Source organism: Biomphalaria glabrata, chromosome 10, assembly GCF_947242115.1.
Source record: "Biomphalaria glabrata chromosome 10, xgBioGlab47.1, whole genome shotgun sequence".
NCBI classification, from domain to species: domain Eukaryota; kingdom Metazoa; phylum Mollusca; class Gastropoda; family Planorbidae; genus Biomphalaria; species Biomphalaria glabrata.
This window is the reverse complement of record NC_074720.1, coordinates 24011586-24035356: the sequence shown is the minus strand read 5'-3', so window position 1 is coordinate 24035356 and position 23771 is coordinate 24011586. Positions and strand designations below refer to the sequence as shown.

The following is a 23771-nucleotide window of genomic DNA, read 5'->3' as shown; positions in this document are numbered from 1 at the left end:
CGGACGCGTGTACGTAGCACATCTCGAATGGCTATGAGACTAAGACTTTTTAGTGTCCCTAAAACCCACATTAAAATGCTAATATCTAATTCTATTTAACGGCTTAAAAGTTATAGAAAATATTTTGCATACATAGTTTTTTAGCATCCATAAAAAAAAAGTATTAAAACGGTTGCTGTGATTGACTCCAAAACCTCTAAATTCGCAGTTGGTCTTTAAGTCTACATCCTTTGTTGTTTTGGTATATTCTTTTGACGTTAAGCCTGTTTATCATGCTGTCATCATAAAAAAAAAAAGACAAGTTCGATATTGCATTTTAATCCTTAATTATTATTTCCATTATTTTCCATACCTTTACGTAGGAAGAGTTTAAAACAACACTTCAATTTTGAATTTTTAATATTTGGCTCTTTTGAATGAAAAGTTTACCACTGATAGTTCGCTATCTACCTAGTTTCTATACACAAATCTGAGGGGAAAACCCAAGCATCTAGAATCTAGATAAATCTAGCTATATAGGAGAATCAAGATCTAATATTATTAATATGGCTTCTAGGGGTGGATGTCTTGTTGTTATTAGCTCCGCTGCTGAAGGTAAATAGAAGAGATCCAGAGCTATCATCTACCTAGATTTAAATTAGAATACAATTTCTATATCTAGTCTAGATAATTAGATTAAATATAGGCCTATATAATTATAATTTATATATAGAGAGATCTAGATCTATATTATTATTATTATTCTCTCTCTTTCTTTCTCTCTCTCATCTGAGTCTCATCATCATGATCATAATCATAATTATTATGATTAGACCTGGAGAGTACTAGACATAGAGTGATTAGACTTGATTAGAGTCTAGATTCTATGTCTAGATTCTAGATCTATCTACTATATTACTATTAGACGTTTTACTTAGATCTTGGGATTTCTTGAGTTAGTGTTGAGGATTTTATTTACTCTTTGCTTATTTTTACAAATAAAGTCCTCTTTTTATTTTTTATGGGTTATCGTGGCATTATTCTGTTTTTTTCCAAGATATTTATAAAGAGTAGCAGTGTTTACTTTCTCAATAGACAATACCTTCATTGGCTTCAAATGCAATGAATGTTAACTAATGTTGGCTGTCTTGCCCTTTTTAATGCTTATACTCATAGTGTTATTTTTATAGATTCTATATAACTTATGATACCACACTTATCCAGGCCAAAAGACATACAGATATTGTCACTGAAGCATTTTAAAAACCATTTTAATTAAAGTGTATACATTTTACTTTTTAAAAGTGAAGTTAATAGTTTAAATATATGACAAAATGTGAAATCCTCATCAGGCATACAATTTCTGATATTATTATTATTATTTGGCTCATAAAACTTCATTACAAATGACTTACTTTGGTTTTTCAATTTCTGCTTTAACTATTAAAGTAAAATCATACAGCGAAAAGAAAAAGAATTGGCATTATTCCTATTTTCTTTTTAACATTCTTTTGTATGAGATTCTTGACATTTATTGTAGGCTGGGTGTTTCCTCAAGCAAGTTGCCAAGACCAAAAACTTCCTTAAAATGCGGGTATTATATATATATATATATATATATATATATTATATACAGGGTGCATCAAAAAAATGTATACACACACTTTGAACTGTCATGGACAATTTATTTCCCGTTCTATAATGCTCTGTTAAATTACATCTCAATAAAATAAATTCCACACAACTCTCCCTTTGTAGACACTGCGCCCACCCTTATGAAACCGTAAACCATATCCTTTTTGAATGCCCTTTCCTAATCCACCTTAGGCAGACCCTACTACCACTCCAGCCCAACATAACCAACACCCTGTACGGCAGTGCTGAACAACTGAAGAAAACAGCACACCATTTTTCCTTGGCACAGTCTGCAAAAGAGCTCACAGCTCAGCAGCAATAAAGCTGGCTAGAAGAAATATGAGATTCATTCTCATGAGTTATTCCATAATGAAAATATTATCTTCAGTAGCATCTAATAGTCTATAAAACAATGGCAAAACAATTAATATTTAATAAACAAAAATGCTTTTCAAATACCTCACCACATGCTTGAATTTCACCATAGAAATAATATCTATTGATTAAACTGTTAAAACTATTTATTCTACGACAATAACAATGTTAGAAATCATGCTGATTCGTTTGTTTGCAGCAGCTATCCTTGAACTAAAAAAAAAAAAAAAGTAACCAGTAATGGAAAAACTTTGAAAATTTCAAGTTCTACACTTTAAAAAAATTCATATTATTTTTGGTCTTAGGCGACACTTGCAAAATAATCAAGGGGTTGAGAATCCCAGGTCTAGAATCTGTGTAAATCTAGATCAGATTGCAATGATTCTGGATTTAGATATAATTGTAATGACGCATTAATAATAATTATACTAATGTAACATGTTGATAGTGTGATGATCATTATTTAGATTAGAATGATAAAATGTAGATCTGTTTAGATTTATGAAGTTAATTTGTCCTTGGCATTGCTGGGTGTGATAATGGAAATCAGATCTCCACTACTCCTATAAAATGCTTCCATATGACATGTTTCTCAAATAGCCTCTCACAATGATGCAAGGCCTGAAAAACTCTGATGCTTCATATCTAAAACGACTCAGGGCAGCTCTTGTTTTACCTCAACAACAACAGCAAGGTTACAGTCCTCCAATGGATCCCAGTCCGCATTGAGATAGAAGGCAATACAAAGAAGACATATTAGCCAAAGATTGGAGAATGACTAAACAATCCAAAATCCCTTTCTACCTGGAAAAAATAAAAAAAAAGAGTTGAATAAATGAGAAATGGACCAGTGCTCACCCGAAGCTCAAGAGAAAAGATGCCTATTACAAGCTGTCCCAACATGACCAATTTATAATATTTCATCTCAGAACCGAACACAGCAGAATGAGACAGCACATGTACTGGTTTAAAAATTGGGACTAGTGAGTTTGTCCTTGTGGAGCATCATCAGTGAATGCTGAAAATGTCCATCAAAGCTGCATACTCTTATCTAGAGGCCTGATCAAGACACTGACCCCAAAACCTCCTATAGAACAAAAACTATATGGAGAGCTGCCAGATCTAGAAACCACTGCACATTTCATCACTGATATAGAACTTTGTGTCTGAACTTTACAACATATAAATGTGAATGAAGAAAAAAAGGGACTAGGAGTGAATAAACATTAAAATACCGGTATTTTAAGTAAAGGGTGTCATTTGATCTTTTAATAAGAACACTTTAAAATATATCATTACTACAACTTACATTTCAAAACATCTCTGTAATGTGATTCTTTGAGAACACTTGGCCTATAGTACTTGAAAATGTCCCTTGCGTAATATTGGTATCGATTTTATAAGACTCAATTAGACCTGCAACGTTTTTTTACCAGGATCGCAAGAAAACACTTCAATATCAGCCCACCCCACTTTTTTTTTTACTGTAAATAACATTTTTGGAATTCACTCTTCTTCACCTTCAACTGCCCCTTAATCTGTTGAACTGTTGGGGCACCACACAAGATCTGTCAACTATCTTTCTCTATTCCTCTCTGTCCTTTGCCTTGGATAGAATTTCATTCAATGACAGTCCATTCTTTGATGTCTTTCCCATTGCTTTCTCTGTCTTCTTCTTCCTGGTACTGTACCCTGAAGGAAGGTCTTTGAGAGCCATGAGGACCTTGTGATGTGGACATAGAGTTTGAGCTTATGTTTTTGATAGTGGGTAGCAGGTCTTCGTGGGGTCCATTTACTGTATTGATTCTGTTTCTAATCTCTTCATTTGTGATGAGATCTTTGTAAGTGACACCAAGGATCTTTCTGTAGCATACTAGTTTCATTGCTAGGATCCTTTTTACGAGATCTGCGGTCACCAAGATTTGCTTGAATCTAAGAGTGTGGCTGTGGCCAGAACTGCACATTGTACAGCAGCACTTGCAAAACTCAAAACAATCTGGACAGACAAAGGCATAGCCCTCAACACTTAAATCAAACTGATCCACTCTTCTTATTATGAGAAAAAAGTATTGTAGATGCCAGGAGAAAGAATTTATGAAGCTCAGAATGCAGGAAAACATGCATCGACAGGATAGTGTTACCAAACGTCTGGCCCATGGGGTCATGTCGTTCATCTTATAGGCTCTGGCCTAAAATGTGAAAATGTCTGGCATAGATATTTACTGAAATGGTTAATTATCCTGCAATCAAATTCAATCCTTTTTATTTCTATTTTTAACATACACATACAAACTGATGAATACACATATACACTATATATATATGGCTCCTTCTGTCTTGGAAGACAATAAATGCGTCCAGATGAGTCTTTGGTTTCTTCTCTGTAGTTTAGTCTTGGGCGGCCCTTGTGTTTGACTCCCTCTGCTCAGCTCAGCATATAGGATGTCCTTAGGGATTCTTCCATCTGGCATGCGAGTGACATGTCCGAGCCAGCATAGACTTCTCTTGTGTCAGAACTTAGATGCTGTGCATATTAGTCAGTTTCAAAAGGTCCTGGTTGGAGACATGATCCCTCCAGGAGATGCACATTAGGCACCATAAGTGAAAGCTATTTAATCTATGCTCTTGACACATGTAAGTTACCCAGCTCTCGCTGCCATAAGGAAGTTCGCCTATGTCTGTGCAAATAATGAACTATTGCCAAAAAGTCACTTTGTCTGAGAAAAATAATACTTTTTTCTAGTACTTATACAGCTTTGACATGTTTCATCAGTTAAATTGTAAGTCTAGTTTTAAAGAGTTTATCTTGTTTTTATTTTATTTTTCTCCTTTGGGTGTGCAACTATCTGATAACCTCCCAGATCCTGCTATAAAAGTCTACAGTGCTCTATCTGGCTAGCTAAAAGACGTTTGAACATTTATTTTTTTTTTTTGATGCAGGTGGCACTGTAAAAGTTTAGAAACACTGGGCTAACTTTTGTTTTCATATTATTGCAATATTAAATTATTAGTTAGATCAAGATATGTCATCTAGATTTTTTTAAAGTCTAGCTCTAGATCTATTTTTTTTTTTAAAGTTTAATGTAGGTTTTTTTTTTTCTGAACTTCATCAGGTGTTTTTGCAGCTTCATTTATGCAAGCATGCACTCTGGTCAACCAGACCTTTGCTATTCAATTGGCATCACCAGGGGTAGGAGTTAAAGTTGTTTCTTAATTTTTATATTTTGAGTCTAGGGTTAGTTGATACTGGACACAAATAAAATTTGTTCTCCTTTGGGCTAATTTGATCTTTAAATATCTTCTAGATCTATATAAAATTACTAATGAAATTTATTTTGTGAAATATTTTTTTCTTAGGGTAGGCAGGCAGAATATATTAATCAGGATGATTCTAATAGGAGATGGTTTAATGAATTTCGTTCTAAGTCAAGTTCAACACCGATAGGACTTGAAACTGTTGATGGTAAGTATTTTGACAAAAATGTTAGCTTCTTAATGCATATATATGCATTGCAACCTTTTTGTCCTATGCCTTGCATTCTGCCATTATATTGAAAAATCAGGATTTGAAAACCTCTAATACAACAAACATATTAACTTGGAAAATGGTGTATAAATGTTTTTGTCCTATCTCTGAGTTATGTTTTTTTCATGGTGGCATAAAAAATTAACTAACGACAAATTTTATTTTTTATTGCAAATTCAATTCATTTTCATTTTCTTAGTCACTTGATTTTATTTTATTTATAATTCTTTCTTTAAGCAGAGAATTTTACTTACCTATATATCAAAACTAAAATGTTATTAACCTTGGTTAGGCCAATAATAGAATATGCATCCTCTGTTTGCGACCCCTCAACTCAAGAAAACATTAAGAAACTGGAACAGACACAAAATAGAGCAGTAAGATTCATAACAAACAAATATTCACATTTGACTAGAGTAACACCTTCAGTAAAATCACTAAATTTAGAAAGCCTTCAGGATAGAAGACTTAAAAGTAAAGTAGCAATTATACATAAAACACTGAACCATAATCTTCAAATACAAAAACAAAATTTAATAAAATACTCAGAAAGACACAAAGATAAAGGCACATTTCTCGTTCCATATGCTAGGACAAATTTGTACAAATGCTCCTTCTTCACTAGCGCTATTAGAGCATGGAATGGGTTGCCTGAGCTAGCCAGGAAAACCAGTGACTTGGCATGACTAACTGCATGACGTGTAGGACGTAATCATCTTCTTTTTTGAAGTAATGTTTGTATCATATAAGATAAGATGATAATATCTTAGGATTTATCTTATGTGTTAGCCTAATTTATATAAACATTTGCTTTCTAGTAGATCTATATAACGATGAGTTTGTATAGATCATGCAATGCAATCGCATAGATTGTGATTGAGATTGTGTTAAAATTTTGTGTAATAATTCTCCCTTCAAAACAATGTCTGATCACTTAAACAACATTGTATGCTGCAGAGTAATTTAAATTATGAATGGAAACAGAATTTTTATATAAATACAAAACATTCTAGAACTTGGAATCACTATGATGATGAACACACTTCATAAATAGCAATACAATCTAATTTCAATACATTTACACTGAGCCCCTGAAACAGGTCATGCATTGTCTTTACAATCTATGTCTTTCTTTCTTGCTCGAACTATCTAACAGGCACGACATGGCCTAAATTGTGCAGATGTGCCTCAAATCAAAAATCAAATAAAAAATCGAACTATCTAAACTATTTTTGACATGGAAACTTTCTAATGTCGTCTTGTTTTAAACTAACTTGTAAAAAATTGTCAAAAATCCAATTACTTTATGTTCTAGAAATACACCAATGACAAACAAATAGTTTGTTTTACAAACTACAACCTTGAAGCGGTAACGTTACATGACAATCTAGTTTGTATTATGGCAGGATTTCTTAAACTTTTCTTTAATGGAACACTTTGCGAATCCAGAAAATTAAGCAAAATGGGTTGTTGTTTTTTTAGTTAGATGATTCACATTTGTAAATCATGTATATATATTTAAAATTGTAACTTTTTTTTCCACCATAAAAATATAACAAAAGCATAAAAACATTTTTTAAGATAGGTGTGTTTTGAAATTTTTTAACTCAGTTGGAATTAAATTAAAGGTTGACCTTTGTATTTTTGTTTCAAATTCCAAATTATGAAGTTGTTTTTTTTTAATTTGTAAACTTTAATTCGTGTACTTTAAAGGACATATCTTGATCTAACTAATATTTTTAATATTGCGATAATATTAAAACAAGAGTTAGCCCAGTGTTTCTAAACTTTTACGGTGCCACCTGCATAAAAAAAAAATGTTCAAACGCCCTTTAGCTTGCTGGGACCAGAAAGAGCACTGTAGACTTTTATGGGAGGTTATCAGATAGTTGCACACCTAAAGGAGAAAAAAAAATAAAAACAAGATAAATTCTTTAAAACTAGACTTACAATCTAAAGATTCTAAGGCATCAAAACAATAATTTTTTAGATTCAACTGATAAAATCCGCTTTCATTTTTTATTAACAGCTTTCATAGAAATTTGACAGTTTATGTATGTCTTTGGGAAAAGAATCACTAGTATCTAATTGGGTCATACATGTTTCTTAGTCTGGATCATAGAAACATATAGACTGGTTGTCAGGAATTGGTTTCATTTAGTGAAAGACACATTTGTATGTCTATGATCTTCAGTTTTGAAAATAAATTGTTGCACTCAATCTAGATCATTTTTGTTGATTGTTTCCCTGATCTATGTCTGACATCTCATCACTTCAAATTGTTGAGTTTTTAAGGATATTTGTTTTCATTACTTCAAATTGTTGGAGTTTTTAAGGATATTTGTTTTCATCACTTCAAATTGTTGGAGTTTTTAAGGATATTTGTTTTCATCACTTCAAATTGTTGGAGTTTTTAAGGATATTTGTTTTCATCACTTCAAATTGTTGGAGTTTTTAAGGATATTTGTTTTCATCACTTCAAATTGTTGAGTTTTTAAGGATATTTGTTTTCATCACTTCAAATTGTTGGAGTTTTTAAGGATATTTGTTTTCATCACTTCAAATTGTTGGAGTTTTTAAGGATATTTGTTTTCATCACTTCAAATTGTTGGAGTTTTTAAGGATATTTGTTTTCATCACTTCAAATTGTTGGAGTTTTTAAGGATATTTGTTTTCATCACTTCAAATTGTTGGAGTTTTGAAGGATATTTGTTTTCATCACTTCAAATTGTTGGAGTTTTTAAGGATATTTGTTTTCATCACTTCAAATTGTTGGAGTTTTTAAGGATATTTGTCTTCATCACTTCAAATTGTTGGAGTTTTTAAGGATATTTGTTTTCATCACTTCAAATTGTTGGAGTTTTTAAGGATATTTGTTTTCATCACTTCAAATTGTTGGAGTTTTTAAGGATATTTGTTTTCATCACTTCAAATTGTTGGAGTTTTTAAGGATATTTGTTTACATCAGAATATCAAAATAAGTTAAAGTTATAACAATTTTATAATAAAAACATTGTCATATTGCCATAATAGAAACACTTAAAGCTAAACAGAAAAAGTTATATTAATTATTGTGCTTATTATATAGATATAGGCCTTGACTATTTATATAGTGCTGGTAATTGCTGTATAATACAACACTCTATCAGCCAAAACTTTGTTCTTGACAAAGTATAAGTTGGGTCCAATCTTCTGTACCGCACCACATCTCTAGATCTAGTATCCTAGTCTAGATGACTGTCTTTTGGTTTCTAAATCTGGATCTTTATCACCAAACTAGAATCTTCTTTTTTTTGTTTACATTACTTGCTTAAATCAAAAGATGCAGTTTTGTCTCTTGTATTGTAATAGTTCTACTTTTACCTTTTGGTATTTATATATTTTTTATGTGCTTTATGCTTATGTATTACTTCCATTTTTTAGTTTATGTTACATATTTATTCTATTAGAAATGATATTTTTCATGTGGGTCGAATCTGAAAAATGTGGCTATTCAAGAGTCCCAAATTTGATTTGCCATGCCAGCTATAGAGGAAGCATGCAGAAAAGCTACTAGAAAAGAAGTTGGTTAGACAATATTTCACAGATCTTGACAAAAATAAATAATGCTCTTCATCTACAAAAATTGGAGCATGTCTTGCTTAAGAATCTGAATCTATATTATATCTATCATTTGACTGAAGCAGAAAGTTATCTCCAGATGAAGCAAGTGGGAGCTCTTTTCACTCTACTTTATAGATTGGCTTTTCTCAACTCAAGAAAGATGTTGAATGATGTCTAAAACTAATGGACTATCAGTTTACTTTGACAACTATCACAGGAAAAATGAACGTTTTCACTGACACTATTGAGATGTGTTTATTATCTTTTATCTACAAACTTTTGTTTATAAAAATGAATTGATATTGATATTTACAGTTACAGACCATATGTTGTGCTTAATTTTAAAATTATAATTGTCAGTATTATTATTATTAATTAAAACTAGAGTTTCTAAACATCTATAAGTTTAACATACATATGCCACTAAATTTAAATTTACTAGATTTGTAAAAGTATCAAAAAGATGTTATTGTTAATTTATGTAATAATTAATTTGGTTGAGCTTCATAAAAATGTGTGTGTGACCTAGTATTAGGTCTTAAAATCTCTGATGTTCAGTGGGGGCACTTGTATTGACTAGTTAGTCAAGTAAAATTTTTTGACCCTAATCATACCACCTAGGTTACCAGTTATAACCTTTAGGTATAGAAATCTACTGCTTGATGCAACTAATAGACATAAACTAAGTTGCTGGTAAACCAAATAAAAAGGATTTTATTTACCAAAAAGAAATAACAAACACAGAAACACTTTGCCAGATACTCACAGGCCTCATATAGAAGATGAACCACCCAAAAATAAAAATATGACACTCAGTTATAGGTCATATGGGACAACCTAAATAATAACTATCTGCTTTAAGGCAAGATTGTCTCATAAATAAAAACACTCCACACCAAAGAAGACATAAAATCTATTTTATAATGGTACAAACAAAAACCTGTCTAATTCATGCTGGTAAAGGTTCGTCTAACTAGAAATTAGTTGAGGATAATTCTTTAATTATTTTATTAATCAATTTATTTAAAAGTACAAACAATAAATAAAAATCTATTCATCTCATTACAGACAAAATGTCTAGTCTAGTGGCTAAATACTCTTAGTAATCTAAGTTATACACTTTTTTATGACAGTACACTTTTTTTTTTAATTTACATACAAAACACACAAAAAAGATCAGGGTTAATTGTAGATCTCTGTAAGAACTAAGAAGATTAATTTACTTTTGACTTATGATGTCATGGAAAAAAATAGAAATAAATAGATCTTAACTATATATTAAGTAAAGAACTCCCTTGGTTGAACTATATTTGCATATACTTGTTACATCACATCTTCATTCTCCAGGATTGAATGGAATGGTTAAGATTGCTCAAGTGTTGTCATATATATATATATAAGAAGGAAGCAACCTAGAGAGAGGGTTTTGAAGTTGAATTTTTTAACATATATATTCATCATGATTCTTCATTACAACTTGGACTTTTGACATTATTCTTATTACTATTCTTGGATTTGTTTGTGCTTTATTCATTATTAATTATATTATATATTAGTATAATTATATTATACAAGGACATGAAATACACTTGAATTTATTATTAATACAACTGAAATATACCCAATCAAAGTAATGAATGTTTTCATAATTAACTTGACACAACATAAAGATGCTAGAATTAGCTTATCTCTTAAGGCTTTTTTTTTTTCTTTCTTCTTCTTCCTTCTCATTGTTCTGTTGGAGATGACTAGACCAATATATGAGATGAACTGCGCAGTGGTTTCCAAATCAGGGAGCTCTCCATATAGTTTTCTTTCTTTTGGGGTGTTTTGGGGCCAGTGTCTTATATGGGCCTCTTGGTAAAGAGAACAGTTTTTTTGCTGTTGTTGTTGAGCTTTGTAAGTGCTGTTCTGAAGTTTTTAATATAAGAGGAATCAAGAGTTTTGCAAGCTTTGGAGGGTTGTTTTCACATCTGTTAGAAAGACAATCTGACTGTGTGTGGTACTTGGATGATTTGTTAGCATGGTAGCAGCTAGTTCTAGTGCTTCCCTTTCTGCTCCGTGGCTGTCAGAGAGCTCTCCAGTTGCAATGGATATTTCTAGTTTTCCCCCATCTGGCCATTCGATGAGTATTCCAGCTCCTCCAATTGTGGTGGCTTTATGGGATGAGCCATCCGTGTGAACTCTGATCCACTGATTGCTAGGAAAATTGGTTTGTAGAAAACAGTTCACTATTTCCTTGAGTTCTGTTGGTCTGTAGTCATATTTTCTTTTTATGTTTTCAATTTGGTCCCTTATAGTAGGAAGAGGGCTTTCGTCCCAGGGTGGAGATTCATTATAGTGTATTTTTTAGGTTTAGAGATTCCTGTATGAAATTGGTCCTTTTGAGACGGTTTTTAGTGCCAGTTTTGTGGATTTTTGTTCTGAGTGGGTTTCCAATTTAGTGAATTGGGAAAGGATTTTTCTCTTCTTTCATCCAGAGAGATCAGGGCAGCGGTTTCCTCCATATCTCATATGGGTGTTGTTTTGATTGCTCCTGTCATTATCCTTAGACCAATATTTTGAACCTTGTCTATTTTTCTTAGGTTGATTTGGGCGGCACGACATGGCCTAAATTGTGCCGATGTGCCTAAAATCAAAATCAAATCAAATCACTTGATTTGGGCTGCTGAGCCCCATGCTGTGGCACCATATTCTAGTACAGGTCTTACGTAACTGGTAAAGGCTTTTTTAAAATGGAGGGTGCTGCTCTCACTTTGTGCTGGGACAAATGTAGCCAACTATCCCGCCAGAACTTCACGATGATACCATCACATCCCTGTAAAAAAAAGGTGACAAATCACAACCTTGTGGGACCCGTACATAGTATTTGAGCTGATGATTTAGTCTTGTGGACTTAAACAAACTGGGGATGTTGGGTCGCTGACATTTAGATTACACATGTTGTTGATCATTAGATGTGGCTGTCTTTAGTTTAATGCAGAGGAGAAATCTACAAAGTTCACCTGTGCATTGTGACAAGTCAAAAACTTGCTGTCAGAGTCACTCACTTATCACAGCATTAATTATTATTTATCATTATTTATTTATTTTATTTTAATTATTTCCCTGTCCTATCCCCACTTTCTTCACCCGCCCCACCTTTACCTCTTCGAGCTAGACTTAGTCGACCACCTTGGGACAACTAGACCAAGGCTTTCACTTATCTCCCTTGACCGGGGTAAAGATAATCACACAGTCTCTTTGATCTTATCTGCCGGATGTCTGGTGGTCGCAGTTGACTCCACCTTGGGTGGAATGCAAGTCAATCTTTCTTTTCCCCCCCCCCCCCCCCCATCTCTCTTTGATCTAAGAGATCACTCGAGTCAAAACGCCTCTCGACGCTCCAAGGTGCGACCCCCATCTCTAGTCTAATTCACCCACGTGTAAGATAATTCTTAGCCTAGGACATTTCCTGTTTCCGCCCACATTTTCCAGGCCTATATATAAGATAGATTAAATCAAGCCAGACCCTCTTATTTCTCTATCGCTGTCAATCGAGTCTGGACTACTTCATACATTTTCACTCCTAGAGGAATACCTGGTGGTAAGCCGAACTTAATCACAAGTTCCACTTAATTACTTTGTGCATATTTCTCGCTGGATATTATCATGTGTATTTTATTATTTCATTTATATTTAATTAGTGCATTGTATATTTCTTACTGTCGTAAGTAGAAAACATAAACATGGCCTATGTATGTATTTAAGTATTGCATTAATCTATTAATGCTACGTTGCTCAATTGATCGTTGATGCAACCATGTATATATTTGTACATCTTATTTTATTTCCTTTATCTCGGCTGACTGCCTTGATAATTTTACTAGTGCACTAATACTGAGTCTAGAAAAGAGATATGAGTTATCTCCCCTGTAGTGAATTATCTCCCCTGTAGTCATTTTACTTTAACGAGAGTTGCGCCCCTTGAATGGACACCCTCTCCCTTCAAGCACGCTCCATTGTTCTTGGCCGACGGTCATATGTAAACAAACCGTCATGGTCGCTGACCACTTCCCATTCCCCCCCCCCTTTTTTCTCTTCCAACTTATTTAATGTGAGATTATTATTTCCCCTTATATGTACATTTTTATATTATTATTTCCCCTTTTATATACATTTCTATATTGCTACTATTTATTTTTCCCTATCCCATTTGTCATCATCTCCATATTGTGCTCTAAAGCAATTTCACCAATCTGACGAATGCACCTCAGTTGAGGGCATCGATAAGATGCATGAGAGACATGTCCTAACTTGTCTTTATTTATCTGCAGCCTCCCTCAGGTGTCTGCCTATTTGCTATCAGAATCAGCTATTGCCTTTGTGCTTAGTGCTATTCAGCGCTGCACTTGCCCATTTATTGGATTATTTACCTGCCTATTCATTTGGCATTATCTGCCTATTCATCGGATCACTTGCCACTGACTATTGAGTATCATCTACCGCCTACGTGGATCTACTCAACTCTACTACTTGGCGCTATCGGCCTTGCCCGCCTTTTCGACAGCCCACCTGTCAACTTATTAGGTGCGACGTCCCTATAGACCCAGATCTGTGCGAGATGTCATAGCTATGCCAAACCCTCTGCAACTCACTGGACATATCCTGTTAACTACGCTGCCCACGGCAGATCAGCTCTGCCCGCAGTAACCTTGTGCCCTCGGTAGCTGGCCTCCCGCCCTACTGTGCCCACTACAGATATCAGAACTTTGGCTGAATCACAAGAACTGAATCACCGGCGTCCCTCTATCCGCTAGAGCACCACCTCCAGCTGCAGAACCTCAAGCCAGGATCACAGCCAGCTGCGACATCAACAGGACAACCAGCTATGTTCAGAAGAAAAAGTGACATACTCTCTTATTAAGTGCAAGAGTGATGATCAAAATTAGTATCAATTAGAGATAGATGCAAACCCTCCCCCTTTTTATTCTTTTATGTAAATATTTATGTTAATAAATATTTGTCATTTTTAACTTTGTATCTTTCTTTCATTGCTTGTTTCGTTGCGTGCCTGCTCCCGATTTATATGCTGATGGGTTGGTGTGTGATAATTTCAAAAATAATCATCCCCTAGACATTAAACGCGCCAAACACACGTCACATTCCCCAACCTGTCACATGCATACAATTTGGCTGTATCAATATGCTTATAAAGCTGGTCCAAATGCAATATAATTAAATCCTTAGTTCTCCTAGCTGCTTTATATGCCAACTGGTGAGGTTCTAGTTGTTTAAGCAAAAGTTTTTCAAAAACATTTCATAACTATAGGATTTAGTGCTACTTAGCGAAAATCATTTAAACTACCAGTGTCTGTTTTTGGTTTCTTTGGTACTGGTATGATTTCTGAAGTTTTTACAGATTTGTAAATTAGGCATGTTTGTAACATGTTTGTAGCGAGTAGTTGAAGCTGTGAGAGAAGATAAAAAGAGATTTATTCCACACATAGCTTGACCAACTTGCCGCTTATTTTATGGGGTCCAGAAGCCTTTGTTACATTTACTCTTCTAAATAGTAAGATCACCATATCTTCATTTCTTCATTTACAAACTCGAGATATATATACTATATAATGAATGTTATTTATTTAAATTTCATAATTTTCTTTTATCACAAATTTTCAGGTCCATAGATCTCTTTTTTTTTTTTTTTTTGCCAAACTTAGCAACTTACATTAAATGAATTGGTATTGAAATAACTAAAAATGTGATTTTTTTTTTTCTAGCAGTAAATTTGTATTCAGCTTGAATTTGTATTGAAAAAAAAACTAAAAATATGATGATTTTTCCCTTGCAGTAAATCGGTATTCAGCTCTTTTGATTCCTGCATGTCCTGGAGCCATTCATGATTTGTGTGCCAATGCTGATCTAGCACAAATAATTACTCACTTTATTCAAGAAAAAAGTAAGCATTTTACATATATGAATTTTTTATTTTTGTTATAAGAAAAAAATTAAAAATAATAAACAGACTTTTATCTTTGCTACTTTGTGATCCCCTAATTTGTTTTTGACCCAACCATTTTAGAACCAGTGTGTGCTATTGGACATGGAGTTGCTGGCTTATTCTCAGCCAGAAAGGAAGATGGAAAATCTTGGTGGTTGGAAGATTTTTGTTTAACTGCAGTATGGATTTCATTTATTTATTATTGGATAACTATTAAGCTATATATAAAAATCAATAATTATTATAAATAACAAGCATTACACACCAGCTATGGCTGTTCATTTGTTCCTTGGTGTTGTTCCCAGTCGTTGACTTGTAGCACCAAACTGCTAGTAGACAACTAAACCGTTGTAAGCGTAGTAAATCTTCAGTAATAAAACTTCAAACAGCTTGAATAACTTCCTTATGAACAAGACTAAATAGAGCTTTATTTAGAATATAGACAAAATCAAGTTGACATGAGATCAAACTAGAATATATTGTAACAAAATCTAACTCTCTAAGAACACAACCTTTCAGTCTCACCATCTGGTCTGTCCTCACTCAGACCAAATGAGACAATGCCACCTATGTTGCATCATTCACAACCAATCCATAACAGTCACCATACAAACACACTTAAACATTCCATACCACTTGGCTAGATATATATTTATTTTTTTGGGCTGAAACAGCATTTTTGTTTATCCCCCTGCCCTAACATATTTTTTAGACAGTGAATTTTAGTATCAGTTATTTTGAATTGGAATGAAGTTCTCTCCTTCTCTCTCTCTCTCTGGAACCCCATTGTTTTTGTGGGTTTTTATACGCTCTGTGCATCCTAATGCTAAATTCATATAGACTGAATTGGAATGACCCACTTTATAATATCCCCTCCACACACACCAGACATACTTTTGGCCTGTGAATTCTAATATCACCTTTTCTCCCTCCCCTACCCTCCCTCAACAAAAAAGGTAGTCCTACAGACTTTTCTTTGGCTTCTCAATATTTAATATACTATTTATTTGTTTTCACCAACATCCCCCCCTTTTTTTTTTTCACCCTACGCATTGTGACACTTTCTCACATATACGTTTGAACCTTGAATTTTCATTGAAGTCTTTCTCATCTCTTGCAATAGTTCAAGAGGAGCACCACTATTCACACTTTAGTCCACTCTTTACACACTTTTTGTTTATTTCATTAGTTCTAGATTTAGACTTAACATCAGGTCTTTATCTAGAAACACACTTTATTTGTCCCATTATTTATAGCTTGGGGATAAAATAGTCCCAGCACCATTGAGGGGCATGCAGGAGTTCATGCAGGAGGCATGCAAGTTGCAGCCTATGACTCATAATCATGGTGGCAAATATACAGGTAGAGAACTTTCTTGTTACGTAAAATATTAAAGAACTGGTGCCCTTTTCCCATCCCTGTTCACTCAATGCACAAATGCATTTCTTCTAAGATTGTCATTGAGATATTAATGCACTCTAAATGCTTGTTTTTAATGAAATAAAAAAAAACATACACAAATTTAAATTATCAGTAATTTTTAAAAAATGACATTTGTACACTAATTGTTTAATTTAACACTAATTGTTTAATTCTATTTTTGTTGAAGCCTTCATTATTTGAAGTCGGCCAACTTCCAGACTTTGCAATGTTGCCAGTTCTACCTGAAGATTTTATTAAAGATCATGGTGGCAAATATACAGGTAGAGAACAACCTTTTTAAAATTTTTTGAACCAGGGATTTCATTATATCAGTCTGTAAATCCATGCTTTGACACAATCTTACACTTGTACTGCAGCATCTATTCCAAAGATGGTCCCCCATTCCCAAGTACATGGAACATCTATTTGACACATAGATTGAAAAAATTATAAAGCAAAATCTGTGTGCAGATCTATGAAGATTTAGACATTGAAGATATCAATTGTTGTGGACTTGTACTCAAATATGGTTTATTATTATTATTATATTGTATCAATAGAACATCAACACACTAGAAAAAACAGTCAAAGTCTGAAAAGTTTTTAAAGTTACCAAAATCCCCCCCTTTTTTTTTGTGTGCCCTATTTCTGCCCTGTGGACCCAGTGCCCAGTCAAGTGTGACACTCTTCCTGCCTTCCCAATTTGGTGTTTATAAGTAGGTGGCTAGTTTGTAGGCCTATTATTCTTTGAAATGTATGTTAACAACCTTTGATTATATTCTTATTTAGCTACAGAACCTGATGGAATACATGTTGTTATAGACAGATTTCTTATTACTGGTCAAAATGCAGAGTCAACTGTCACAGCTGTTCAAAATTTGATTCTGATGTGTAGTCAGAAGTAGGTCATTCTGACATATTATCTTTCCTGCTTCAACCCATGTAGGTTAATTCCTCTTGCTTTGCTTAAATGTTTACAGAATGGCCTGGAAAACAGTAAGGACGTTTCAGCATTTTAAAAAATTTGTTAAACTCAATTTAACATTTGAAATCATGTGAACAAGTAATAGTTGAAATATATTATCTAAGGAAAAAAACAAAGTAAATTATAACCTTTTTTTAAAAAAAATAATTACACAATTTTGTTTACGTTTCTGTATTAATCTCCTATTTCCTTGATTATGAATCCGGTGAACAAAGAATCACTTTATTTTGGTCAAATTTGATGTGCAGCAAACCTGCCAGACAACCTAATCACAGCCTTTGATTGGCTGAAATGTTTCATTAAATACAGTGTCATCCTAGATCTATTTTTTTAAATTTACTTCATCTTGTTTCTATATTGCGTCGTCCATTGTAAGGCTTTGTCCTCTTTTTTGTCCACCTTTGTCTGGTAACCCTTATTATTGTAGAATTAAAGAAAGGTCATGATCAGCAATCAAAAAGACTTTCCACTTACATAAGCAACATAAAACATATGTACTAGCTTTGTAATACTTACAATATTGCTGACTCCCATACTATTTTGTGGGCCATCATATTTATGGGTTAACAGTAAATTAGTTTGAATTTATTTTGAATTTATCCTTGAAACTGTGGTGTTAGTGATAAACCACAATGATAAGATTTGATTTTTTTCCTTGAACCTGTGCTGTTAATGATAAGCCACAATTATAGGATTTAATTTGTTTCCTTAACTCTGCCTTCATAACTGCCCTATATGTTTCATTAGTGGCTGTTATCAGTTTTTTTTCAATGTCTAAAAAAGTATATATAGTTCGTCCATCGTGGTTTGATGATGACCACTTTGTCATCCAGGGGGCTGAGGGCTTTGCACTGGGGTTTTATGCCTCCTCATGTGGCTGGTGAGATCTATGTGAGCCCGGGATGTTCGGCCGCACACTGGGCAGGTTATTCCAGCTGGAGCTAGTGTCGTTAGCCTTGCTTTTCTTCTCTGGCGTTTTTCTTCTGCCAGCGTTGTTCTTTTTTCCTCAGCAACCTGTGCGCCAGTTTTCACAGCGCGAGGCCATGATGCTCTGTCATGTGCCTCTGTCTCCCAGGTGCTTGGATCTATGCTGAACGCCTTCAGAGAAGCTTTGAGGGTGTCCCTGAAGCGCTTTCTTTGACCACCTTGCAAGCGCTTTCCTTCGCTTAGTTGGCCATACAAGAGTCTTTTAGGGATGCGGTGGTCTTCCATTCTGTAGACGACCTGCCCATCGCAGCTGAGACTGCATCAGGATTGTGTGGATGCTTTGCAGACACACTCTTCGAAGGACTTCAGTATCTGGTATTTTGTCCTGCCATTTGCCATTAAATATTTTTCTCAGATATGTCATGTGGAAGTGGTTCAGCTTTCTTTGGTTCAGTTTCTTCGCCACGGGTTGAATAGGCCACCATCAAATCTGTATGATATATTTATCCCGTTGTTTTCTCTATTTGTAAATGCATCTGTCAGCATAGCAGAGAACATGATACTGAACAGTGTAGGTGCTAGGACACAGCCTTGTTTTACCCCGTTTGATACTTCGAAGGGCTCTGATGGTTCTCCACTTTCTTGGACACAAGCCTTCATGCCATCATGAAATAGTCTCACCATGGTTATGAATTTTTGTGGACAGCCATACTTTGACATAATCTTCCAGAGTCCTTCTCTGCTAACAGTGTCAAATGCCTTTGTTAGGTCGACATATATTGAGAACAGGTCAGCATTTTGTTCTTGGCATTTTTCCTGGAGCTGCCTTGCTGCAAAGATCATGTCAATGGTACCACGCTCTTTTCTGAAATCGCACAGGCTTTCTGGTAGTAGACCATGTTCTATGTGTTGCATAAGCCGATTTAGTAGGATGCGTACAAGGATTTTCCCAGCAATAGAGAGAAGAGATATTCCTCTGTGGTTGTCGCAGATCTGGCGGTTTCCTTTTGGCTTGTATAAATGAACAATTGTGGCATCTTTAAAGTCTTGTGGTATTTGCTCTTTTTCCCGCATAATTAAGAAGAGCTTATGAAGCCTTTCAATCAGGGCTAATCCACCTTTTTTGCAGACCTCTGCGGGAATGGAGTCAGCTCCTGGGGCTTTTTCGCTTGCGAGCTGTTGAATGGCAAGATCGGTTTCCTTTAGCATAGTCATCTATTTTTTCATTTATTGGTACTTGCTGTAGCATGTCTATGGCCGCTTCATTTATGATGGAAGGTGTATTGAGAACCTTTTCGAAGTGCTCTGCCTAGCGTTTTAGGATTTCTTCCTTATGTGACATCAGCATTTAATAGAGGGGATGAGCCTGACTTTGTGGGTCCATAGATTTCGTTTATGGCATGGTAGAAGTTCTTCATGTCGTGCTTGTCAGCAAATTCCTGTATTGTTTCCACTTTCTTGCTAAACCAGGTATCTTGCATTTGGCGTAACTGTTTTTGCACATTTTGCGGATGTTAGTGAATGCATCTTTAGTGGACTGGGAGTTTGTTTGTGTTGTTCAGATACAATTTATGGAGCTTGTGCTTTTCGTCTAATAGTTTTCTGATCTCAGAACTGTTTTCATCAAACCAGTCCTGATGCTTTCTCTCCATAGGACCGAGTATGTTTAATGCTGTGCTATGGATAGCTTCTTTGAAGCATTCCCAGCTTTTATCTACATTTGATTCAGTTAGAAGGGTGGACTTGAGGCAGTTCTCTATCGCATCTGCAAGCGACTTTTCAGGTTTGTCATCTGCTAAGCTGGCCGTGTTTAGCCTTTTTAGGGGTTTAGATTTTTGCGGACGTCTCTTTGGTTGAATACGAATGTTTAGTTTTGTGATGATGAGGCGGTGGTCTGTTCCACATTCTGCACCATAGCAAGATTTGGTGACACGAATGTCCTGACGGTCAGATTGTCTGGTGATGACGTAATCTATGAGGTGCCAGTGTCTTGAGCGGGGATGCATCCAGGAAGTTCGCTTTCTCATTGGAAGACTGAATATTGTGTTTGATATGAGCAGCTTGTGTTCAGCACAGGTCTGGAGGAGTAATAATCCGTTGCTGTTGCATCGACCTATCCCGAATTTGCCTAAGACTCCTTTCCAGATGTCATCGTCAGAGCCGACTCTTGCGTTGAAGTCACCGAGAATGAGTAGCTTTTCTGTTTTTGGAATATCAAGTAAGATGGAGTTTAGTTCTTCAAAGAACTTTGCTATGACATCATCTGGGTTGGTCATGGTGGGTGCATAACAGCTAACAATGGAAATATGTTTCTTTCCATTTTGTAAAGGCAGCTTTAGGGTCATGAGCCTATCACTAATTCCTTTGGGTGGCCCGACTAGTTTAGATACTATTGATGTTTTTATGGCAAAGCCGACTCCAGATTCACGTCGTACTTCAGTGCTTCTACCGCTCCAGAAGAAAGTATATCCAGATCCTCTTTCGCAGAGTTCACCTTCATCTGCAAGCCGAGTCACGCTTAGTGCTGCTATGTGTATGTTGTATCTGTGGAGCTCCCTGGCTACTAGTGCAGTTCGTCTTTGTGGTCTATCAGATGTGTCGTTGTCAGGTAGTGTGCGCACATTCCATGCGCCTATGGTAAGAGGAAATATCCTCGTCTTTTTCTTTGAATTTCGACCGCTTGAGTAGGGTTCCCGCCAACTGCGGTAGGCTGGCTAGGGTAGTTTTGAGCAGGCAATTTTTGGGGCACCTTTTCTAGCCCAGTCCTCATGCTATGGAGGTGAGCAGTGCACTCCTAAATAGGGCTGCTCAGCCACTCAGGGGGCTGCCGGACTCCACTGCTGCTCTGTGTCAGTGGTGAACGACCATATGGCCTGAGCCGCCTGTGTGCAGGGTTGCAGCTACGGCTTCCAGTGTTCCCACACCTACCGCTTCACTGCTTGCCTGTCGCCACAGGACTTTGGTTTGGTTGTGTTGGGGGGGGGGGGGATGACAAGTGACTTGCGCTGGAATTTGGATTAAAGTGAGGAGGATTCGCGCAACACGTCGACCTCACTCTCTGGCCCTAAAGCCCGTCCTTTTCCGGAAGCAAAATTTGGTCAAGACGTCCGTGGACAAGTTTGGGTGCAGTGGATGACCAGAGACTTTCTGTGTGTCTTGTCCTGCTCTTGAGTACTCCACAGCACTGTGCTGGTACTTGCCTTTCTGTCCGATTAGTCTAGTTTTGTGACGTTACGCACAGGCCGCCAAGTCCAGACTTCACATGCTAGGTTTGACAGAACCTCAGTGTACTGAGTGCCATGGACACATCAGATACCCTCTACCTGGTTTAGCCGGCCAGTCAAAGCCGTTTCCGTGGTGTGGCCGCTGCGCATGCTACAGCTTCAGGGACCACAAGTGAGAGTTGGGTACCGAGTGGGGACCAAGAGTGAGCCAAGCTACCCTCAAAAAGAGGGTACGACTGCCTGTCCACTAGAGGTGCTACCCCTCCTAGATACCCCATACAATCTGGCTAAAGCTAGCAGACTATTTGCAATTTAGATGTTTTCATTTTCTGATAAAATTCCATATCTTCTGGATTGCTTTTGAGTACTAGTTACTGTGTAAAAAGCTACTAAAGATACCGCGGGTGCTTTCACTTGACTGATAATAAAATATGATTACTCAACAATGATGTTCTGTTTGTTGTGGGTGTGTGACAGTTCAGAAGGCATTGCTACTTCTCCAACCCCTGCTCTAGGTGGGCCACTTATCCTTTTGAAATGTCTCATACTCAACAAATGCTTTAAAATTTAAAGACCTGTTCAGACATCAGCTTACTCTTACTGTAACAAATAAAACTCTTGGCAACAAATGGCTTTTGAAAGAAAAAATCAGTCTTTTAAAAAGGGACCCATATTTGAGATCACAAGCTACATTCAAAGGCACTATTGACTAAAAGTGAAATGAATAAGAATTTCAGAGACCAAAACTAAATGGTTTTATTTCTATACTTTCATTTTCCTTTTTCATTAATTAATAATTGATATTTTTTTTTTTACAGGCAACTAAAGAATTTAACAATGAACAAATAGTGTTAAAGCTTCATCTCAATCAGTAAAGCATGTTATTCACCAACATTGTGAGCCCTTCAGTTGAGTTTGTAGAGTTTCCAAGTCTGTGCCAACAATTCAAGTGTAGCAGATTCCTTTCTTTTGTGTTGGGCTGGTTCTGTGTTTACTAGAATTTTTTTTTTATATACAAATGCTGGTGGATGCCATTTAATACATAAAAGAAATTAAATTATTGTGAATCAGAAAACTAATTCTAGTGTTTATTTGTAAAACCTAAGTTGCATTGAAATTATTTGAAGCCAATTTTTTATGCACGTGCATCCCATTAAGAAAAAAAAAACAAGGTGACAAAGACAATTTGTGTGGAAAAAATCAAAATCAGCCTGTGGAGTGGTAAAAAAACAGGTTTCAATATTTTCAGAAAGAAAATCAGAAGCTATGAACTACAAACTTTCAACAACTACAACCCTATCTCTGTCGATACAAAAAAAAAAAAGACATAGGTGTGTCAAAAGTGTTGCTAATACTGTTGTATTGTTAGTTCGACTAAAGACTTGATAACACAGGATACAGAGATTTATTAATATTATTATTATATTGTAAATATTCCTATGTATTCAATGAACTGATAGTTATGAAGATATAGTTCCATGTGTACCTGGCTGATGTTATTGAAGGATTATCTAAATGTTCTGTTTCATTCAAAGCCTCAACAAGGAAACTTTTCCCTTTAGTCCAGTGTTACATGGTGTGGGTGTGCATTGTTCTTCATATATATGTTATGAAACTACTTATTAATTGGTATGTTAAATTATATTCTATTTATATGCATACTGAATAGATTTTTTCTCTTTAAAAAAGCAGGATTTATTTAAAATGTAAGTAGCCATTAATAAAGTACTTAATTTAGCAATACCATTTTTTAAATTTATTTTTTTTTAGAAAAAAAAAAACACTAAAAGTTGGCAATAATGTCATCTATATTACTAGTCTCCGTGTTTTTTACTACTAATAGTGAATAGTTGTGAAAATGGGGCATTTTTATGAAAAAACTGCTTGAAAAGTTAATTTAAAAATTAAATTTTTGGCTATTAGAAAAAAAAAAGGTAGCTGTTGCATCAGAACTCTCAAAAATCTAAAATATCATGATGTTGGATTTTCACTTTTCTTTTAGTTTATGAGATCTCAACACGATGAACGAACACAAAACTAATACTGGCTTTTCCCCTTTCAAATGCGCTAAAAGGAGAAATTTACAAAAACTTTGCAGTTATCGGTACT

General features: G+C 35.2%; 1 protein-coding gene across 4 annotated transcripts; it reads left to right on the top strand.

Annotated features, from left to right (window-relative positions):
* The first annotated feature begins 451 nt into the window (after positions 1-451).
* On the top strand, positions 452-23405 carry LOC106062768 (glutamine amidotransferase-like class 1 domain-containing protein 1). 4 transcript variants are annotated; one of them, XR_001216871.2, is made up of 8 exons: positions 453-594; positions 5103-5179; positions 5347-5452; positions 14955-15062; positions 15186-15283; positions 16714-16807; positions 17316-17522; positions 22481-23405. XR_001216871.2 is itself a non-coding variant. In XM_013221076.2 (8 exons), the coding sequence occupies exons 1-8, from the start codon at positions 546-548 to the stop codon at positions 22509-22511; spliced, it is 675 nt and encodes a 224-aa protein (XP_013076530.1). In that variant the 5' UTR covers positions 453-545; the 3' UTR covers positions 22512-23405. The 4 variants fall into 4 exon arrangements, 3 of the variants coding, with proteins under 3 accessions (XP_055900235.1, XP_013076530.1, XP_013076531.1); XM_013221076.2 differs by having other exon boundaries at positions 17316-17427; XM_013221077.2 differs by having other exon boundaries at positions 17316-17468.
* The last annotated feature ends 366 nt before the right edge of the window (positions 23406-23771 follow it).